Source organism: Corapipo altera, unplaced genomic scaffold (assembly GCF_003945725.1).
Source record: "Corapipo altera isolate COAL_440 unplaced genomic scaffold, ASM394572v1 2c, whole genome shotgun sequence".
NCBI classification, from domain to species: domain Eukaryota; kingdom Metazoa; phylum Chordata; class Aves; order Passeriformes; family Pipridae; genus Corapipo; species Corapipo altera.
Window position 1 is genome coordinate 222,699 of NW_020884923.1, and position 18,950 is coordinate 241,648.

Genomic DNA, 18,950 nt, shown 5'->3' on the forward strand with positions numbered 1-18,950 from the left:
TGATTGCAGTCCGGTCGAGGGTGGTGGTTACAGTCTGGTTGAAAAGTGGTGGTTGCAGTCCAGTCGAGAGTGGTGGTCTCAGTCTGGTTGAGAGTGGTGGTCTGCAGTCTTCCTCTGGATCCCATGAGTGGTAAAAAAAGTTCCAAGACTCCAAGATTATATATTCTCCAGTTCAGGCAGGAATGCCCAGCACTTCCCTCAGGGCAGGGACCTCCACAAAGGGTGTGAGGACAAGAGCATCCTCTAATCTCACAGGCCTCTTAACACCTAGTTTATAGCCTGAGGAGTCAGGCTGCTCTGGGCAGAGGGTGCAAATAGTCTATTGACAACAGTTTCTGGAAAATGGCATGGAAGGCTATAGAATATACAGTTTTGGGCTACACCCATCCAGTGATGAACTGGTCCCAGCTGTTCTAACTAGGACAGTTCCTAGTTCCCCAGTTCCTTTCCAAACCCAGAAACTACTTGTCCCCCAGGCACTGTGGGATGTACATGCAAACCCTTGGATAGGAGGGTTGGGCTGCAACTGAGAAACTTGAGCAGTAGTGTGAAGGTGCAGATCACCTCATAGCACATGGGCAGTTGGACATTCATCTTCATACCAGCAAGTGTACTAAACCTGCTGTGGTACAATGGAGAGGATGGGTGGAAGCAGTTACCAACAGTACTGTGTTATTCACAAAGCACTGCCACCTTGCAGGCTGTTATGAAAAATAGGTGCCTGTTCTGAAGAGGCCAGAGTTTAGGAAAAAAATTGCAGAAAACAATAGTGTACCAGGATCTGGAGTTTGCTATTCTGGCGTTTCCTGTGTGAAGGCTGAGACATGGATGAATGATTGGGCAGTAGATTTATGGGAACACAAGGAGAAGTTTGGTCCTGCAGAAGGTGATTACTTCCTTCTCTATCAGGAGTGGGAAAAGCCATCAGAGAGTAACCATGTGCCTCTGATATAGGTGTGTCTTCTTAAACTGGTGTCAGGGTTTAATCCCAGCTGACAACTCACTACTAAGCAGTGGTTTGCTCACTCCCTTCACCCCCCTGGTGGGACAGGGAGGAGAATCAGGAGAAAAAAACACATTAAACTTGTGGGTTGAGGTAAGAACAGTCCAATAATTGAAATAAAGTAAAATAAATTAATACTAATTATAATAATAACAATAATAATATATAATGACAGCAATAAACATGAGGAGGAGAGAGACATAGAACCCAAGAGAAACCAGTGATGCACAATATAGTTGCTCACCACCCACTGACAGATGCCCAGCTCATCCCTGAGCAGCAATCAGTGGTTCCTGGGCAAGGTCCCAGGAAGTTTATATACTAGGAATGACATTCTGTGGTAAAGAATACCCCTAAGCCAGTTCAGGTCAGCTGTCCAAGCCAGAGTCCAAGTTAACTGGGGAGCAATCTTCTTTCCTCTTTGGTTAGCACTGATACAGCAGCCTTCTCTTGTGCTTCAGTTACGGGCATTTCTATATCTATTGTTCTCTGTTATTTTCCAAGAAATACCCTCTGTTGCAGCATATGGTGCTGAGGATGTGGCTGGACAGCAGTGGGACCACAGAGGTACCACTGAGGGCAACAGGAGAAGGCATCAGGGACAACCCAGATGCCACTGAAGCCCTCAGCAGACATAATGAATGAGCGAGGCAGCTCCCAAATGTAATCTCCAGGATAGCACTGAGGGGGAAAACTGCTGCATCTGCCTGGTTTTATTGCAACGAAGCATGTGGGCAAGGCTCCTGCACATCCTACATGCTCTGCATGTAGGGCACCATGTGTGGCACAGCATGGCAAGAAGGTGCTCTCAGGAGCTCTCTCTTGTACTTGAAGCCATTGCGTGATGGTAGTCACATCAGGAGTGCTATTTCTGTGCCTCTCTTCCCAGTAAATACACTGCCCAGACTCTGCTCCCTTGTAGCTCTCTCACCACCTACCCCTGTGAGCAGACAGCAGAGCTGAAGGGAGCTGGAGAAGCATTAATGGGTTTTAAAATGAAGCTTAACAGGTTTATGAATGCAGATGTACAGTGTGCCTGCCTGCAGCACCAGGCACTGGATGCCAGTGCAATTGGCCTCTCCTGACGGCATTTTCCTGAATCGTGGAGGGGGCCCCTCGATTTGCCCAATATCCTGCTCTCACAGGCTGTGGAGATAATCGCAAGGGCTGGGGGGCTGTTAGGGCTAGAGGGGAATATCCTGGTGGTTCTGAAAGGTCAGACAACATCTGTGCCCCTCTCACTCATGCCTGGGTAGCACGGAGTGGCAAAGGCTCACTCAATCAGTTCACTTGAAAACAGAGCTATATTCTGGTCAGTCTGAGCATCAGTTAAACTAAGTCAATTTGGTTATGTTAGCTGTATTGAGGATTGTATCAATGTACCTCACAGGCAGAGGTGCTGTATGTAATCCCCACCCCCTCACCTTAAAGCTACCAGCACTTTTGTTACACCGAAGAGTCCTGGCCAGCATTTTCCACCCCGGTATCTGTGTCAGCTTGCTTTTTTCCATTTCTGTCAGTCAGAGCAGGGAAAAATAATGTTTGCTTCCTTATCAATTAAAAAAAAAAAAAAAAAAAAAGAGAGCAGCAGTTTCCTAGAACTGTTTCTGAAAATCCGTCAGTGCCCCCGTGTGTCGGAATGGGGACCGGAGAGGCGGCCGGAGAGCCACTGTGCAGAGCTTGCGCATGGCAAGGGGGAATCAGGTTTGCAGGTGCTCAGAACAGGGTGTTTGCAGCAGGCCAGCGGCTTGGCCCTCTCAGAGGGGTGCTGTGAAATGTGCGTGATGCTGTGGCAAAGGCACTGCAGCAACCCTCCCCAAGGACAATCATGTCCCACAGGGGCACGATTCAGTGCGATGCCCTAAATACGAGGTGTGTGAGAGAGAAGGAAATACCCAGAAATCGCTGAAGAACCGAGGGTGCGTGTCCATGTGTGGGTGGGCAGCCAAGCAGGGCGGAGGACGCTCTGGTTTCTGCATTTGTTTCCGAAGCGCTTCATAACCCAAGTGACGGCGGTCGGCTAGCGCAGAGCTGGATTAGGTGAATCCTGTTCCGGTGCTCGCTGGAGACGGGTTTTTAAAACAGATTAGTGCAAAGTGGAGAGAGGTCCCTGTTGTTGCAGATGCCTTCGCCTCCCTCCGGTCCCGGGTCCCGGCTGCAGACCATCTTTTTTGGTCTTGCAGAAGCAGAGCAGAAACCAGCAGCTCCCCCCGCGGTTACCCCGCGGCCCGGGGTGCCGCACGCAGAAAGAGCTGCAGTTGCATCAGTTCTGACGCACCGCACGGACTCGCTGGGCTTAAATGTCCCCCGACAGAAGCTGCGCATCGCCAGGCTACCCCCTCAGCCGGGCTGCGGGGAGGTTTTCCCGGAGCCCCGGCTGATGCAGGGAGCACCCGGGCCCAGGGCTGCGGTGCTGTGTAGTGTATTTTTTATTTTACTTTATTTTTCGTTTATTTTCATTTTATCTCATCCAGTTCCCTGTACCTCCCCCCCTGCTCCTCCCGCTCCCCCCGCGGAGCGGTCGGGGGCGGAGCCGGGCGCCGCTGTTTGGATTTAAACGTTGCAGCGGGAGGGGGCGGGCTCCACCGGCGGATCCCGGTTCCCGGCTGCGGCTCCCGGCTCCCGCTCCCGGCCCCGCCATGGTGGTGCCGGCGCGCCGCGTGAAGACGGAGTACATGAAGCGCTTCAAGGAGCCCAAATGGGAGTCGTGCGGCGCCTGCTACCTGGAGCTGCTGCACTACCGCCTCAGCCGCCGGCTCCTGGAGCAGGCGCACCGGCCCTGGCTCTGGGACGGCTGGGAGCAGGACAGCGGCAGCGGTGGCGGCAGCACCGCCGCGTCCCCTTCGCCGCCGGGCGCCGGCAGCCCCGCGGCCGCGCAGGAGGAGGAGCCGCCGGCGGCCGGAGCGGCAGCGGCAGCGCCGAGCGAGACGGGACGGGCGAGCCCCGGTAGGCAGTGCGGGGATGGCGGGGGGGACACGTGTGTCCCGTGCGGTTCGAGTCCCGGGTCCCTCCGGCCAGGCCGTGCTGCCCTGCCCTGCTCTGCAGGGCACGGTAGGGATGGCTCTGCCCGGGCCGCCCTGCCGTGCCGGGGGATGCTGATCCCCCATCCCGGGCCCTGATCCAGGCCCAGCGGGGTGACCGTGCGGGGGCACCCGGCCGCCGCCTGGAGCATCTTACCCGCTCCCAGCTCAGCCAGCCTGGCGGTGGCATCACTCATCAGCCGGAGCCCTAGTGCGCTTTAGCCGGGTCCTTGCTAGGCCTGCGGAGAAGCCATAGCTGCGGCATCGGAGGTGGCTCTTTAAAGAGCCAAGTGGTGGTGGTAACTCTCATCCTGAGTCACAGCCACTTATGTAAACTGTTGCCATGGGAGCGGAACATCGCTGCAATTATATAAGCAGGTTCTCCGGCGAAAGCAGTGGCAAGTGGACTGTATGCCAGTGGCTGGTACTTAACGCAACTGCTTTCCTGGATTTGCACAAATAATCTGTGTCGGCTGAACACTTGGTTCTTAATGCCACCTGAGGTTTGGTCTTGGGTTCACAGCTGAGTACAGGCAACTTCATAAGCTGAGCAGGTGCAGAGCTGAGAACATTTTGTTCTCTTTGGGCAGAGGAGCTGCCTTTTGATGTCTCAAGATCTAACTACATAGAGTGGGTAGAGAGATAACAGCACTGTCAAGCTTCCTAAGCTGGTATTCTTCTGTTCCATAAGATATTGTCTCCTACTTGTAATGAGAGAATACTGTATCTGGCAGCCATTGATTGGTGCTTTGCAATGTGTTTTGAATCAGTCATATATATCTATTGTACAGTAGCAGGGAAAATCCTTGAGAATTGTTCAGTCAACTTCATGTTGCCTTTTTCTTTTTTTTTCTTGGAGTTAGATGTGCTTGTTTGGAGTGGGGAAACTAATCTGATTCAATGTTCTTTGGGGCCTGAGGTTTCCAGAATGATCTGTATTCTGATATTCAAGGCTAAACAGTATTCATTTAGCTATGTTATCATCTGTTCAAGAGGCCTGATGTTTCAGAGCATGCCAGTGATGTTGGGTTCTTCAGTGAGCTGTAGTCCTCTTGGCTGGGTGGGCCTGTGGTACCTAGGCCCCATGGAGGGGGGGGCGGGGGAGGTGTGCACACAGCTGCTGGCTGCCAGGGTTGTGTACCCCACCTCCACAATGTTGTCCTGGTTTCAGTTGGGATAGAGATAATTTTATTTCTAGTAGCTGGTACATGTTGAGTGTTGGATTCAGTATGAGAATAATGCTGATAATATACTGATGTTGTTGTTATTGTTCAGCAGTGCTCATCTTAAATCAAGGACTTTTCAGTTTCCCATACTAGTGAGCAGGTGCACAGGAAGCTGGGAAGGAGTATTGCCAGGACAGCTGACCCAAACTGGCCAAAGGGATACTCTGTACCGTAGAGTATCATGCCCTGGAGGGGCATGATATATGAACTGGAGGGGGTTGGCCAGGAGCCACCAATCCTGCTTGTGGATGGGTTGGGCATCAGTCTGCAGCTGGTGAGCAATTTTATTATGGGCAGCACTAATTTCTCTTGGGTTTTATTCTTTTATCTTCTTGTCTCCCTTTTCATTATTATATTTTACTTCCATTATAAAAGTGTGCTTATCTCAATCCATGAGTTTTTTTGGTTCTCTTTCCCATCCCACTGAGGAGTGAGTGTCTGTGTGATACTTAGTTGCTGGCTGGGGTTAAACTGCAACAGCTGTGCAGTGATGGAAGCACCCTAGCTCACCAGTATGTAACAAAGTATTAATGGCCCTGTTTGTGCTTTCCTAGATCAGGCCTTGAGGAAGTTAGACTGGGAGTGTGAGAGGAAGACATATGCAGCACCTCAGTGAGAAGTACTACGGAATTCCAAAAGGCTGGGGAACGGTTGCATGGCAAAAGGCAATGCTGTTTAAAGGCTTGGCTTCTAGTGGGAGGAGGGTGGAAGCTATTGAAGCTGCTCTTGGAACTTGACATTCCCCCCTTTTGTGATGCAGTTTGAATACATACTAATCTGGGTCAGTTGTGGTAGGGACTAGAATTTCTCTTCATTCTTCTCATTGAGCTTGTGGATAGAGTAGGTAAGCCTGCTACAATCTGGATGGGACTGGCAGTTGCCAAGGCTAGAGTCTGCTGGCCAGGATGCTCTGCTCACTCCTCAACCTACTCCCTGATGCTCTCCCAGACTGCTCCCAGGGGAAAGATCCAACTGGAGTTACTTGGTAGTCTGATTCTGGTTGGGTCATTTTTGGCAGAGGATGAAAGCTTGATGGCACTTTCTGTCGTCAGTGGTGGGGTGTGTGACTATCCAGTTCATGCATAGTCATGTCCTCAGTACTGTGTCAGTGACAAAGGGACTGTGGAGCAACAGTGGTCTACCAAGCTGTAGGATTTTGGGCAATTGTGCCTCTGTAACTGATCAATTTTGCCATTGCTGCGTTAAGGGAATGCCTGATGTTCTATAAGGTCCTTGCTTCTTGTACCTATAGTGGGAGAAAAATCTGTACTTAAGCTTAATTTCTTTGCTAAGTGCCTTAGGATAAACATTTTTAAGTTCTGCAATTATTGAAGAGCTTTGCCAAGTCCTTAGCAAAAGGACTGAAAACAATTCTGCTTAGGCAGCTGGATTTAGTGGATATTTATTGCATCTTAATGAACATGCAAATACACAAGCAGGTGACTCATTCAGTATTGGACAATTATAAGAATGTATTTTTCTTCTGCTTAGTGGCTGGCTAATTAAAACATGTGGAGGAGATAACATAGAAACTACCACTCTGTGAAGCTTCCATTATTCAACTGCCTTTTTTTTTTTTTTCACTCTGAAAGAACTTAATTACACTGTGGGGGTAGCTGAGTGTGCTCATATTGGTGACATCTTTTGTCTTTTGAATCTGACATCCACCCACATGCTGTAGCATCCCAGTTGTTACCTGGCTACTGCTGCTTCCTGCTGTTCTGTGGGAAATCTGATTTCTGTCTGAATGGTATGAACAGTGCTTGTGGCCAAGTGTGTATAGCCAGCAGTAATGTTGACTAAGATCTGAGGTAAATCCAATTCATAATGGTGTGTGTGCTCTGGTCACCCCTGGTTGCTTCTTTTCCTCATTAAGATGAGCCTCTATGTGTTTGTAAAAGTCTGTGAATGCTTCTGGTGTGTGTGGAGAAAGTGGATGTAGGCAGCTTGGCTTTAAGGTTTACTGGTGTTGCTCTAAAATACTACCAATGTGAACACCTGGGATAGCACCTGGGACAAAGGTTCTTTGTCACTCTATCTTGCCCTGAATCTACAGCTGAGTGATACTAGGGTGTGTTTGGGGGCAACTTTGGGTTAATTCCTTCTGGGCCCTCACTTGCAGCAATGATTTCTGGAATTCTTCCATGGAACATGCTCAGGCACAGATGTGCTTTAAACATAATCCAACAAAATCTTGACCTAAATCAACGGGTGTAGTTGTGGTGTAGACACATCCTTAAAGCTGTCAACAGAACCCAGTGGGCTGGTAAGTAAAAGATAGAAGCTCTTGGCAGCAGTGCTGCTGTCAGACCTGTTGCTTGTGAAATGACACTGCTGCACAGGCATGCAGGATGAAGGCACCTTTCAATCCTTATTGCCATTTTGCCTTCAGCATTTTGTGCAGTGGTCTTAAGTGACAGCAGTGACAAGCTGCCATCAAAACAGCTGCCTCAACAGTATTTGGAAAGTGACTGATCTGGATTAGTGCAATTCAGAAGAAGGTCCAATTCCATACTTGTTCCCTGATCTTGTCTGTCATCATGTTGCAGGTGTATTTGCTGGCCCAAGAATATGGGAAGGAGTAGCTTGTGGTGGGGAAAGAAGACAAGGGTGTCAGTTCAGGGGTTTATAGGATTATTATTCAAAGTTGCTCCAATTTTTTTTGTTGGAAACAAGCTTTGCTAACAAGCCAAACTAGTCATTACTCTCTGAACTCTGCTGCAGATGAAGCTTGTGTGAATCTGACCAACTGTGAGCTGCTGTGTGGATGCTAACTCCAGTACTGCATCATATAAGATCTGCCTTGAAGAAATGATGCAATGTATTTCAGCTGTAGTAGCTATTTTCTACCCAGCTGTAGTCTACTCATACCCACAACCAAATATATGCCCCTTTCAAGAGGCCTTGAAGCCCTATCCCATTGGTGGAGGTGTTTGTACTAGAGTAGGAAACTTCAAGTTCTGCCAGTTGCAGTTCAAGAACAAAGTGCTTCTGATCCTGAGGTAGTGCTGTAAAGAGACAACGATTTTATATAGAGATAATACTGTTGACCCCTACGACCTGGCCTGTGGGTTTAATCAGAAGGTTGCTGATACTCTCAGTAAGTCAGCAGGGCCTTTGAAATGGGGGTCCTGTCTGCCCCACGGAGCATACAATGTTGTGGGAGAGGAAAGATCCACTTAAGCTTTTCCTGCTTGAGCCTGGAGTGGAGCTGTTATGCAAGCAGGGCGATGCAGCAGGGTTTAAGTGACCTCTTCTGGGCAGGAGCTTTCAACAGCAATATCGGGTGGGCCTAACAGCCTTGTTCTGTCTGTTAAGCACTTAATCCCCTCCTGTCCATCCAGTGTGCTCTGCTTAGCACCCACGATGCAGTTTTAAATGTTTCTAGCTTTTTCCCTCTCCTGTCTAATCCCTGTAGTGCTGCAAGCCAGTCAGTTCTGAGTTTCCTGTGTCTGCTGGAGCTGGTTGCTCTGCATGGGAAGGAGGAGATGGGTAGGTGTTGCTGGTACCTGGACTCCCTGAGCAGCTGGGGTCTAAGTCCTGCTATCAGCTGCTGTTTTTCTGTCTTCCTGTGAAAAGGGCTGTCTAGCAATGGCTTGGATATAAACTATAGCTTTAAGTAAAAGATTTAAATAACTGTTAGATATCTGCCTTGTGCCTTCACCAGTAGAATTCTGCATAAATGCACAATAGGAGTGAATTCATTGAAATACCTGATTTAATAGTAGGTGCTCATAAGTGCTACAGTGCACTCTGGCATACAGCATTTACTGTAAGACTGTGCACAACAGGCCTCTGTGTGTCATTTACCCATATGCTTTTATTGCTATTTTGGGACAAGCTGGCTCAATCAATTCTTTACCAGCTGGAGCTATATCCTAGTGAGCAGCATCCCTAGGCATGGCTATTGCCTTGTTTTTTAAAGCTAAAGTATCCATACAGTTGCAGATCCCCCCACTTTCCATTATTTTTAAGTCTTTAAATGCCACTCAGTGTTGCTCCACCCTCCTTTGTAGGGAAGGAAGATGCCATTTTCCCCTGAACAGAGGATGGAACACCTTCTCAGAATCAAAGCACTCCTGTTTCAGAATTGACAGCAATATGCCCCCTTTCAGTGTTTTATTTTCTCAAAACAGTGCTCCCTTCCGATAATGGATCTAGCCAGCCTCTCTTTAGGAGTGGCTGTGGAGAGAGAGATGTTCAGATAGTATTTTGTAAGGGGATAGCTCTCTGCTCTGTTTGCAGCCACGATGAATGAGCTGTCTTGTTTTAGAAGTTAAATTGTGTGTCCCAGAGATGAGGACACTACGCAAAGCAGGTCTGTTACCACACTGAGGTCACTGCTGCTTGCCTTTTATCCAGCCTTAGCTATAATACCTGAAATTATGTGCACCCAATATTAAGGTATTGATCTGGCCATTTTTTGTTCTCACTTTGTCACTCCTTTGGACTTGACTACTTTTTTTGGTGGTTTTGTGGGGACATTCAATTGAATTCTTACCAAATACAGCTCTAAATACTTTACTACTGCTGGCTACTCTTTACCAAATACTCAGTTGTACTACAGTATATAATCTGCAGCTGAATGCTACACCTGCACTGATTGGAAGATGTGTATTGGCAAGCCTGAACATCAGGGCCTTTGTGCTGGTTGTCAGCAAGTGGAAAGCGTGCTGGGAAGGCTAATAGCTTGCAAGAGAGTGTAAGGCTTGCCTTATGGGAATTCTGGGGCATGTGGCAAGTCTTGATATCTTTATCCTATAAGCATGAAGTAAGTGCAGGAGTAAATGGATGCTTAACCAATATGCTAGGCAGGTACAACTTGTATTTCATCAGAGCTGGATGCATGCAGAAGTGAAATTAAAGCAGTGTCAGATGTGGCATGTACTTCCTTGACTAGCTAAATCACAGCAATTATCAGGAATGATTGCTATTTTGTCACAGGATTGGAAATCCCTTCTGGTTTTAATGATGAAGACACTTGGGTAAAATTTTTACTAGTTGTCTATGTAACCAAGCCTTAAACCAGATGAACCCCTTCTATGCCAGTGGAGGAATTCCTTCTGTACATACCAGCATATGCTGGTGGTGGTTGAAAATTCTGAGTCTTGGAACAGAGGTGGCTTGCAGCTCATCCCTACCAGAACCAGAAATGGATAGTGTGGTAGAAAACTTGCAAGTTTGGTGTGTTTGTCAGCACAGTTTGAGTGTATCACTGTGTGTGTCTAGAAGAAAGCAGCATCTAATGCTCAAAGCTGTGGACTTAAATGGAGTCACTAGTGGACTCCTATACTGTTTAAAAAAAAAGGCTGTAATTGCCTTTTCCATAAAAGGCGTGGTTGGCCCAGAAGTCCCAGAGACTTCAGATCACAATGTCTGTGCCCATAGTGCTTAGTGGCCACATTCAATGTCCAGCATACGCTTCCAACTTGTCCACACTACTGTTGAAGATTTGCAGGATGAAGAATGAAAACAGGGTTCTGTGTATTTACTTTTTTCCAAAGTCGTATTTCACTAATGTAAGCAGTATATTTGATTAGACTCACTCAGTATAGAATAACAGAATCAGTTAGGTTGGAAAAGACCTTTAAAATTGAATTCAACCACTATCTTATCATTACCAAGTCCACCAGTAAATGTCCCAAAGTGAATCATCTGCATGTCTTTACATCCATGCATGGTGACTCAACCACTTCCCTGGGCAGCTGTTCCAATGCTTGACATCCATTTTGGAGAAGGAATTTTTCTTAATATCCAATCTAGACCTCCCCTGATGCAACTTGAGGCCATTTCCTCTTGCTCTATTGCTTGTTACCTGGGAGAAGAGACCAATCCCTATCTGGCTACAACCTCCTTTCAGGTGGTTGTAGAGTGTGATAAGGTCCCCCCTGAGCCTCCTTTTCTCCAGGCTAAACAACCCCATCTCCTTCTGCTACTCCTAACATGACTTACTCTCTAGACCCTTCCCTGGCTCCGTTGGCTTCTCTGGACAGCACCTCAATGACCTTCTTTTAGTGAGAGGCCTGAAACTGAACACAGGATTTGAGGTGCAGCCTAACCGGTGCCACAAACAAAGGAAAACTTGTTCCTCCCTAGCACTATAATGAAAGAAGATTAGATCTTCTGGAACAGTTGTTTCCCTGTGTTTTTATTATTTAATATTTTATATAATGCTGATTCAGCCTTCAGTGATGATCCACAACTGCAATAACACAGCCTTTAAATTTTCTCACAAATCTTAGTCTACATATCCAGTGCCTGGAGGACCCTTATTATGGAAGGCTTAAACGTGTGGGTGACATGAGCCTTGGAGAAAAATGCCTGTAGAGAGTGGTCCTTTAAATGGACAACATGCTATCTGTTCTGTGAAGTAAGGGTGATGTCTACCACATTGTAGGTTTCTGCTTCATACTCTCCTCTCCTCCATGAACAGAAAATCATAATAGGAATATATGTATAAACAGGGAGCTTGAAAATGAATCATTTTCTTTCAGTGGAAGCTTACAGTATGAGGGATTTAATATTGTACGTACTCTTATCAGACTTCATTTCTGACTGGCTGGCAGCATCTATGTGGCATTCAGCAGTCCATCTGTTTGCTGTCTGGAAGATGCAAGGATGAAACAGTGAAGACAGAAGTTCACTGGAAACAGTCATTAACATTCTGCCTGGAGCTATTGGTTATCTGTAACCTCAGCAGTGAAAGGCGTTTTTAAGTATGTGAAAACTGTGTTGTAGTCACTAAAGAAAGAATGAAGACATTTAAGCAAGGTATATGTCTGTTGCTAAGGAATTAATGACATCTTCCATTTCTAAAAAAAGCACAGTTTCAATGATGTATTGAGAGGCTGTGCAAATCAGACACTTATATGTTGTCATTAGGAACTTAAAGCATAATTTTTAATTTTTTTTTTCTTTAGAGAAAGAAAAAGAAGATCAAGAAAAGCACGAGAAGGAAGAGCAAGAAAAAACTGTAGAACACACTTCTGCAAAGGAAGCAGACAAAACCAGCCGTACAGGACGACGTCCAAGTCGAAGTGCCTTGTCCAGTCGTAATGATCGCAAATCAGCCAAAAGTCCTCAAAGGACAGATGCACCAAAGGAGAACAAACATCCATTTGCTCTGTATGGATGGGGAGAAAGACAGACAGATACTGGAAGCCAGAAAACTCACAATGTCTGTGCTTCTGCTTCAGTGAATGAAGTAAGTAAAAGCTTCATTTCAGTCAAGGGCAGTGACCACTTAGTGCTTAGATATGTCTAATATCTAAGTAAAACTGCTCAGGGTTCCCTTTATTTGAATGCATGGAGATTCTAGCAATAAGTTCTAGAAACAAACCCGGAGAGGTTTGAGATGTCCAGATAAAATAGCTCTTAACTGTTACTTGGTTTTGAAACTTCCATGTTTGACTAATACTTGAAATTCTGTTTAAACCTTGGCAATCTTGTTTCTGGCTGTTACAGTGTTACTGGCTGCTAACTAGCTGTTAGAAATGTATTTCTACACTTCAAACAAAACAACAGCAAAGCAGCAGGGAGTTAGCACCAGGCATCCCCCAGCAGGCAGGTGTATAATAGTGTTCGTGGTGTGAAAGAGTGACTTTTACTGGGGCACTTCCTAGAATACCAGTCTCAGTGAGAGGGTATGAATGCTTGGCTGCTAAAATGTCTTGTCTAGCAGCCTGTTTTGGTGGGTTGCCAGCAGGAAACTTTGCCTACAGAATGGTCTATCGGATGGCTGATGGATTACAGGGCTGGTGTAAATATTAACAAAACAGCACAAATAAAATTCATATGGTCATGGGCAGCATCAGGATTCTGCTGTACTGGAGGTCTGTTTCCTGGCTTAGAAACAGTAAGGTTGTAACAAACAGATTAATTTCTTTATTTTCTGCAACTTTCCTAGTCTCCTAAAACATAATCCTTAATGTATCCCTGCCAGTGTCTTGTCCTTTTCTTACTACTGATGTAGGTTCTGACTTTATGACCCAAGATATTTGAGAGTTGAGGTGGGTGGTAGCCTTGATGTGCAAGATGGAGCTGGCTTTTGATGGGCTGTTTTGGAAAGGGTTTGAAGCCCAGCCTTTTCCCTCCTGAACTGCTCAACCCTTTGAGCAAAATGTGGAACTTCAGCCTTTCAACCCTGGAAAGAAACCGCCTTTCCTGATAATGGACACTGTTGCTGAATTGATAAGCTTTGGTCAGTTCTCATAATAGTTGACTGGCTCTTTATGTTTAAGCCTAAAAGAGGCTGATGCCTGACTTGACCAGAGGTATTTATACCTTTTAAGACTTCTAACATTTCTTATGCTAGAAACAGTTACAGAATGCCTAAGATCACCAAAGGTCTTGGGTTTGGACTGAATGGGCAGAATATTTCTGGAACACTTCCAATTCTGCAGTGCTTTTTCACTAAGGATGCTTCTTTAAGCAGGAATTCACTGACTAGCGAGGTTACTTTTTCTTGAATGTCTGAAAGGTGTTATTTTCCCCTAATTGAGATGGGAGATAGAGTTTTAAATCTGGAGATAGAAGCAAGCAAATATAGAACTGGATCTTTGGATTAATTTTGTGGAAACCATAATAATTTATTAATAAAAAAATGTATGTAGTTGTGTGTTCAGCATATTGTTCAAAATTAAGATCTTTAGTCTCTAATAAGGAATCTCTAGGGATTGGTTTTACTAATATGGTTCAGATTTTAAGGGATGCTTGGACATTGAGAGGTGCTTAAGAATTTAAATGGTAGAAGAACTGAAGTTTTTAGAATGTCTGAGTAAGACTGAAACATTCAAGATTTTTGGAATTATTTAAGAGTGGGAAGCAGGAAAGATAATGCAGAACAGAATTTGAAGAATTTTTTTATGAAAAAAAAAATCTCTGCTTCTGTTAGTGGTACAAATTACAGAAGAAAATATAACCTCGCTCGCAAGCCCTGTTTCTTCAGGGTGGGGGATCGGGACAAATAAAAAGCGATTCTCAGCATTCCTGGGGGGTTACTAGGCTGTTTTCCTGCTGTAATATTAACTCTGGTCTTTTAGATTCATGAGTCTGCTCTACGAGCAAAGAACAGGAGACAAGTGGAGAAAAGGAAGCTTTCTCAGAGGAGAGTACGATCAGCAGAAGCAGAAACAGCTTGGCGAACAAAGCCCTCCCCAGCAGACAACCCTTGGATGACAGAGTATATGAGATGCTACTCAGCAAGAGCTCTCTGAATTTGGATTCCCTTAGGCATCCTCAAAAGAAGTTGTGCATATCAGGACACTGGTGCAAGGAACCAAACTACTTATGCAAGGTTTTTATAGGGAGTTTCCAGCTGTTAAAATATTTGTTACAATGTTTTTATCTTGGCTACCTACCTCACAGTGGGGTGTATGGGTGTATCCTTGGAGCCATAACATTTGAAGAGGCTTTTAGATATAACTACCCAAACTTTTAAACAATTCCCCTTTTGGGAATTTTTCTAATGCTTCTGTTGATTTGCTTTCAGGATGGGGGGGGGGGGGGGAACCTTAGCATGCAGGGAGTCAAAGCAAATACTTTTTTGATTGTGGTTACAAATAATCTGTTGTCCCCTATTTAAAAATCCAAGTCATGGGGAGATACCGTTGGGAAAAGACTTTTAAGGTGTGATGGAGGTGCCTTTGTATTTATAATGCTATTTGATTCAATACTTTTATCAAAATAAGTATATGAAGACAGGTAACAGGAAGCCAGTGGGTCTGGTAAACAGCACTAATAAATGTAGATGCTTTAGGCAGGCAAATACCAAGTATTGTCTGTACACAGAAACTTTAAAAACCCCCAGAACAAACCTTGTTTGATTAGAGAATCTGCTGATGCTAACTTTTATTGCTGTTTCTAAGGTCATTAGAATAAACTACTCATTTTCAGGGTAAGAAACAGCTACAGGATTGTTTTGCTGTTGCTGTTCCTGTTGTACCAAATAACTAATGTAGACAATCATTATCTGATAGCTACTGCTCAATATGCAGTTGCTTGTTCTACCAGTATAGAGTTGTGCCACTGTACTAACCTTGTGGTCACACTTAAGTCTACACTTAATCATGTAAATTCATTGAAGGAGAGGGCTGGCTCCTTTCTAGTGAAGTCTATTTTTAACACTTCAGAATATCTATTATGCTCAGTGGGGGTCAGAGTGCAATATGCATTCCATGTGAAGGTACTATACAAGTACATTGTTAAAGGGTTTAAACTTGAAAAATGTGTCGATAAAACTCATAGATGAAGTCCTGAGAAGCTTTCTGCCTCAGAATTGGTGCAGAACCCCTCACTGTGGGGGGATGGGGCAAGGGCTAGGGGTAGGAGGGGTGTATCCTTTAGTAAACAAGAACATATAATTGAGTTTGAACATCTTCACTTCGTAGGTCCTACTTCTATGTAGTAAGAGAGTCATTGTGATATCCTCAGTGGTTATTTCCCTCATGTGGCTGTAAAATATCTTTTCAGTTTTATAACCACGCTTTAAGCAGACTATTGCTGTAGTTGTGAGCTTCAAAGTTTTGTTCAGGCATGTTGTGTGTTAGTTACATATGTTGGTTATCTCAGTTTAACTGTTTTGAAGCTTGTGTTTTTACAGGCTGGACACTTTCCACAGGAAGCACACTTGCACTTCTGCAGCAGAAGCCTGCACTAGTTTTAGCTTCATTCTCAGTGACAGACCAGACTCTAGAATTACTATTGCAACACAGTATACACACTTAGTGAAAAGTTTGATTGTGTTATTGAAAGCAATTGCACAAAGGGACCAAGTACTGCTGCCTCCTAGTGTCAATTATATTGCATCAGTAAAGGTTCAATTACTCACAATTTTAATCTTACTAAAAAGTTCTAGAACACATGAAATTATAATCTGATTTTTAAACTTGCCTTTTAAGCATAAAGCTATAGAAATACAACTCTTGTTCAAGGTTACCTATTTAATATCTTATAGCTTTTAAGTCTGGGAATGCAAAGTATGATTAAGAATGTCTTATACACAACAAAATCCCTGTATTTCAACTTCTAATAAACCACAGGCTAGAACTTCCTAAAGCTATAGAACAGTGCCCAAGACTGGGAAAATGATTCCAGAGGATGCCTTTGCTCCATGAGATTGTTTTAATTTCCTTTTATGCTGTGTTTTCCTCTTTAAATAGCTGCTGTAAATATGCTTAGGTTGCTTCTGATGCTGGTTCAATTTGGAAAGCCACCCTAGCTTTGAACAACAGTGTCAAAGTACCAATTCAGTAGTGTTTAACAGCCTTATTCAATAAAAACTCTGCCTGTTCCTGTCGCTCACAGGCTTTGTAGGCTTTCTGTAACTACAGCATATGGACTGCATTTTGTCACATTCAACAGTTTCCATGATTGTGTAGGGCAGGACTCACCTTGCCATGCTTTTGAAGACAGCTTCTATGGTTCTCTCCTCCCACAGAGAATGGAGGAGCCAAGACAACTATCGTGCCTGCCTTAAGTATCCACTTTCGGAGAAGATGTATCTCCTGTTAGGTGTTGGTTTTTTCAATAATTATGGGAGGCTTACAAGTCTTCTGCCTTGGATATTAGGTACCAAACTTTAAACATCTCAAATAGACTTGTTCTAGGTGTTCAATAAAGCATGAGAATTTTCAACAGCATCAAGGCTGCTGTATACTGAGGAGACCATCTAGTTCTAATCCTTGTCCAGTCAAGAGCTGTTCCCCATAAAGAAGCTGTTCCCCACTTTTTAGAAGACAGTAGAGACACTAATTAGGTCACATGAGTCACTGTTTTGCTTTTCCAAAAGGTCTGTAGCTAAAAATCCCTGGGTGCTATGTTGGTACTATCTTGGTTTAAGTAATAAAATGCCTGAAGTGAGGGGTAAATTATTCTGTGAATCAGGCAGCCTTCCTGCATTTGGGCATTATTTGACTAAAAAGCTAGTAGCTTGCTTAGACTGTATGAAATAGTATAGTTCTGGATACTGCAAGCTGTATGTGCAAAGTATTTGGTCTTAAAACTGTTGGTGTTGTGATATTAACAAAGGAAAAGCCAATTGAATTGTAAAGCAGAACTTTTCACATGGAAAAGCTTTAACTATATTCCATAGATTCTTACAGGAGGTGGCTGTTTTGCTTCAAATTGGACTCATAAAAAATTCATAGTAAATATCTCTCTACCAATTAAGGAAGTTCTGAACTTTGCCTTGCATGGACTCTTGAATTCAGTCAAGTGAAGAATGCTTCTCACTCCTGTTTTAGAAATAAAACTTTTCTGATAAGAACACAGTAAACCTTCAGTTCTCCAAAGTCTTCATGAAAATAACTGTTTATTCCTATTTGCTTCTGAAAGTACTTAGCTAAGTGAAACAGGAATTTTACAGTGTGTAATGCTGCAATTTAATTATAGTGTTGTGAAGACTAGTGTTTACAGTGTAAAATGTTACCATGAAAACTGTGTTAAGAATGTCCCTGTAAAATACAGTAGCATGCCTGTTCAGTCACTGCTGTCACATCTTTGCAACTATGAAATACTGACTTTTCCACTGGATGCTGAGATAGTCAAGGTGATCACTAAACTTAGAGCCAAACTTAACAAAACTGAGGGACAGACCTGAATTTTTGGTAAGTATTTTATCCAGGTAGCAAATATACATTTAAATTGAATTTTTAACATGTAGGGAGAAGTGTATCTGCTTTCATTTTTTATGGTATAATGCAGTGCCACTGAACTATAAAGGCCTCTCTGACTTTTTTTTTACTGGGATAGGGACCAAATGCTAGCAATCTGAGGGCCTTATGTGTGGGAACCTGGATGTTCCAGTTTGTTTTCCAGCTCAGATGGCACACTCAGCAGCAAAGCCATATATGGAGCCTGATTCAACACCTTGACAGTAAGCCCCCCAGGAAATTAGGGGTATAATTGAATGGGAAGCTGCCTCAGCTATTGTTAGCACTGAATTCACTTTAAAAACAATAGGGAAATACCATCTAAGCTTGAAGCAATATGTGTTTTTTAAAGTTTTTAAACAGTACTTGTTTTTAATGCTTCTGTATTGTCTGTATTTAATAGCGTAGTGTCAACTTGTACACGTGAATAAAATGAGTGACACAAAGTGCCTTGACTGCTTCTTCTTTGCTTTTTGGGGGTCTCAGATTTTTCTCCCTTACAGGGTGCTTTAGTCCCTTAATATTCTTTCCTGATGTGAACCACTTTTCTTCCCCCACTATAATAAGAAAAAAGAGCTGTAAAGTGGTCTGAAGTGCCTTCACGCTGAAGCCTTGGGGAATCTAAATTTAGAACTTTGGAGAAAAGGGGTAACAGGAAAAACCAGGAAGCTGCATACTAAGAACAAGTATAATCAAGCAAATAAGAAAACTTAAGCTGTTAAAAGATGGCTACACTGAAGTTCTGTATGCTGCTGGTTCTATAGTAGATGAATGAAACTGCACATTTCTACTCTGTATTTACAATTTCTTGAGATTTTTATAGTGTTAATTCATTCAGCACATAAAAAACAATGCAAATGAGTTGCACAAAATAATCAAATTTTTCTATGTGATTCACTTTTTATAGGACTTAGGGGAGCCCTGTACTCAAGCCATACACTGTACCTAGTTGAATACAAAGAAGGGATAGGATGGCTTAGCTGTGAGGTGCCAGATCATCATGTTATGGACTTCAGTCAGCAGACAAAACTTGTGCAAGTAATAGGATTTG

The 18,950-nt window shown here is 44.1% G+C and overlaps 1 protein-coding gene across 1 annotated transcript; it reads left to right on the forward strand.

Annotated features, from left to right (window-relative positions):
- The first annotated feature begins 3,271 nt into the window (after positions 1–3,271).
- On the forward strand, positions 3,272–18,348 carry CCSAP (centriole, cilia and spindle associated protein). The gene is made up of 3 exons (XM_027657420.1): positions 3,272–3,949; positions 12,170–12,453; positions 14,291–18,348. The coding sequence occupies exons 1-3, from the start codon at positions 3,643–3,645 to the stop codon at positions 14,462–14,464; spliced, it is 765 nt and encodes a 254-aa protein (XP_027513221.1). The 5' UTR covers positions 3,272–3,642; the 3' UTR covers positions 14,465–18,348.
- The last annotated feature ends 602 nt before the right edge of the window (positions 18,349–18,950 follow it).